The sequence below is a fragment of the Pteropus vampyrus genome, unplaced genomic scaffold (assembly GCF_000151845.1).
Source record: "Pteropus vampyrus isolate Shadow unplaced genomic scaffold, Pvam_2.0 Scaffold7481, whole genome shotgun sequence".
In the NCBI taxonomy this organism is placed as follows: Eukaryota; Metazoa; Chordata; class Mammalia; order Chiroptera; family Pteropodidae; genus Pteropus; species Pteropus vampyrus.
The window spans coordinates 3333-5034 of record NW_011896262.1 but is presented as its reverse complement, the minus strand read 5'-3'; the positions used below and the strand labels follow the sequence as shown (position 1 = coordinate 5034).

Genomic DNA, 1702 nt, shown 5'->3' with positions numbered 1-1702 from the left:
TATAGAATCCGAAACCCTTAATGAAATATTAGCAAGTAGAATTCAGCAATATCTGAAAAGAATCATGTGCCACCCAGAGACGCAAGCCCAGTTCAACACTTGAAAATCGACCTGTACAATCCGCCATATTAGAAGGTAAAAAAGAAAAAAAAAATATCAAACGATCATTGCAATTGATGCAGAAAATTGCATATTGATGTACATAACAAAATCCAATACACTTTCATGATAAAAACTCAAAAAATTTTTGAAAAAAAAAAATATATATGTATATATTTGAATGGGGGGACTTCCAGAGGGGCAATGGGCCAACGGATAGCGAGCAGGGAGCAGGCAAAGGTCATGGCATCTTAAGAACCAGTACGTGTGCTCTCCAGCTGAGCGTGAGCTTGGCCCTCGCATCCTAGGCTTTTTCTTCGCCATGCTGAGTGCCTTCCACTTATCTACCTCTGGCTGACTCAGAAGGTACTGTCCTCACCAGAACCTTCTTGGCTAGCAAAGCCCCCTTGGAAGTAACATGAGATGGTACCGTTTATATTTGATATTGTCCAGTCGAGGCCCCCCACGTGGCCTACATATGGACTTAGACAGGAATCGTGGATGTTACAGGTGGCTCATTACATTTCTCTCTCTTTTAACTCTGTTAATTTTTGCATCTGTAATAAAGAAACATGGAAGTTTTAACTCACTTTCAAAAAGGACGCTGTAACCAAAGTGCGGCTCTTTTGGAGTTTGTATCTTACTTCATCTAACTGATCTGGTAAGACTCATGCTTCTCCCATTTATAGTAGGAAGAAAAAATAATGTGTTTTCATAGGATAGTCTCCTTTAATTCTCAAAACGAAAGTTATTTGAAGGTGTGGCTGAAATTTAAATCAACAAGACAAAAAGGTGGTTCCACCTGGACAAGGAGAAGTGCCCGCTTAGTCATCAGAATGGCCTATTTCTGCTTCACTGGTCCCCATTCCCGGGGTTACCTCGGAGGCGATGGAGGTGAAGCCGCCGCTGAAATGCACGTGCTTGTGGATCTCGCTGCCGTTGGCTGTCAGGAGCCAGGCCCCGAGGGCCTGGTCTCCACCGGCCGACTGGTTGCCGTGACTCTGATTGGGGTGGAGCTCTGCCAGGTCCCAGTGGTACGACGGCGTGGCCCCGACCAGTGTGATGAGGATGGCTTCTGTGGCCACGTAGAGCTGCAGGAGCAAACACACAAAACCATCTAAAGTTCGCTTTCTGGCTTTGGTGTTTTTACAAGCCACAGGTATAAGACACCTCAGAAACAAGAGAGAAAAATGTTAGAAGGAAGCTTCACGACCTAACCGCTAACACAGTCAGCAGCAGCCCCACCTGTAAAGTGCCTGAGACATTTTTCCGAGCATTTTCCTCTACATGGGAGACCTGTCTGATGCTGAGGACACTGCGCGTGGCTGTTCGACACTGGACGGGTGGGGGAGGATGTTACTGGCTCTGATTTAGAAGACTAACGTTCCAATTATTTTCTCCTCAACCCTCAGTTCAGGTAAGCAGTCACCAGGGTCTAGGAGTATTTCAGCCTTGGATTTACGATCTAAACAAGAAAACTTTTTGTGACATAGTTAAATGTCTCAGAAATCTGTATGTGTACACATATATATATGAGAACGAGAGTGCTTTATTAAAGCAGGTAAGCATAATAAGTACTTGAGTAGGTACTATTTTAAAATAT

General features: G+C 44.2%; 1 protein-coding gene across 1 annotated transcript in view; it reads right to left on the bottom strand.

Moving 5' to 3' along the window:
• Positions 1-263: 263 nt before the first annotated feature.
• Positions 264-1702, bottom strand: part of LOC105310620 (solute carrier family 22 member 15-like) — a 3844-nt gene continuing 2405 nt past the window's right edge. Inside the window, exons 2-3 of the mRNA XM_011386772.2 lie at positions 978-1269; positions 264-656 (exon numbers count right to left, since the gene is read on the bottom strand). Of these exons, the coding sequence (XP_011385074.1) occupies positions 618-656; positions 978-1269 (331 nt within the window). The 3' untranslated portion in view covers positions 264-617. The remainder of the gene's footprint in view (positions 657-977; positions 1270-1702) is intronic.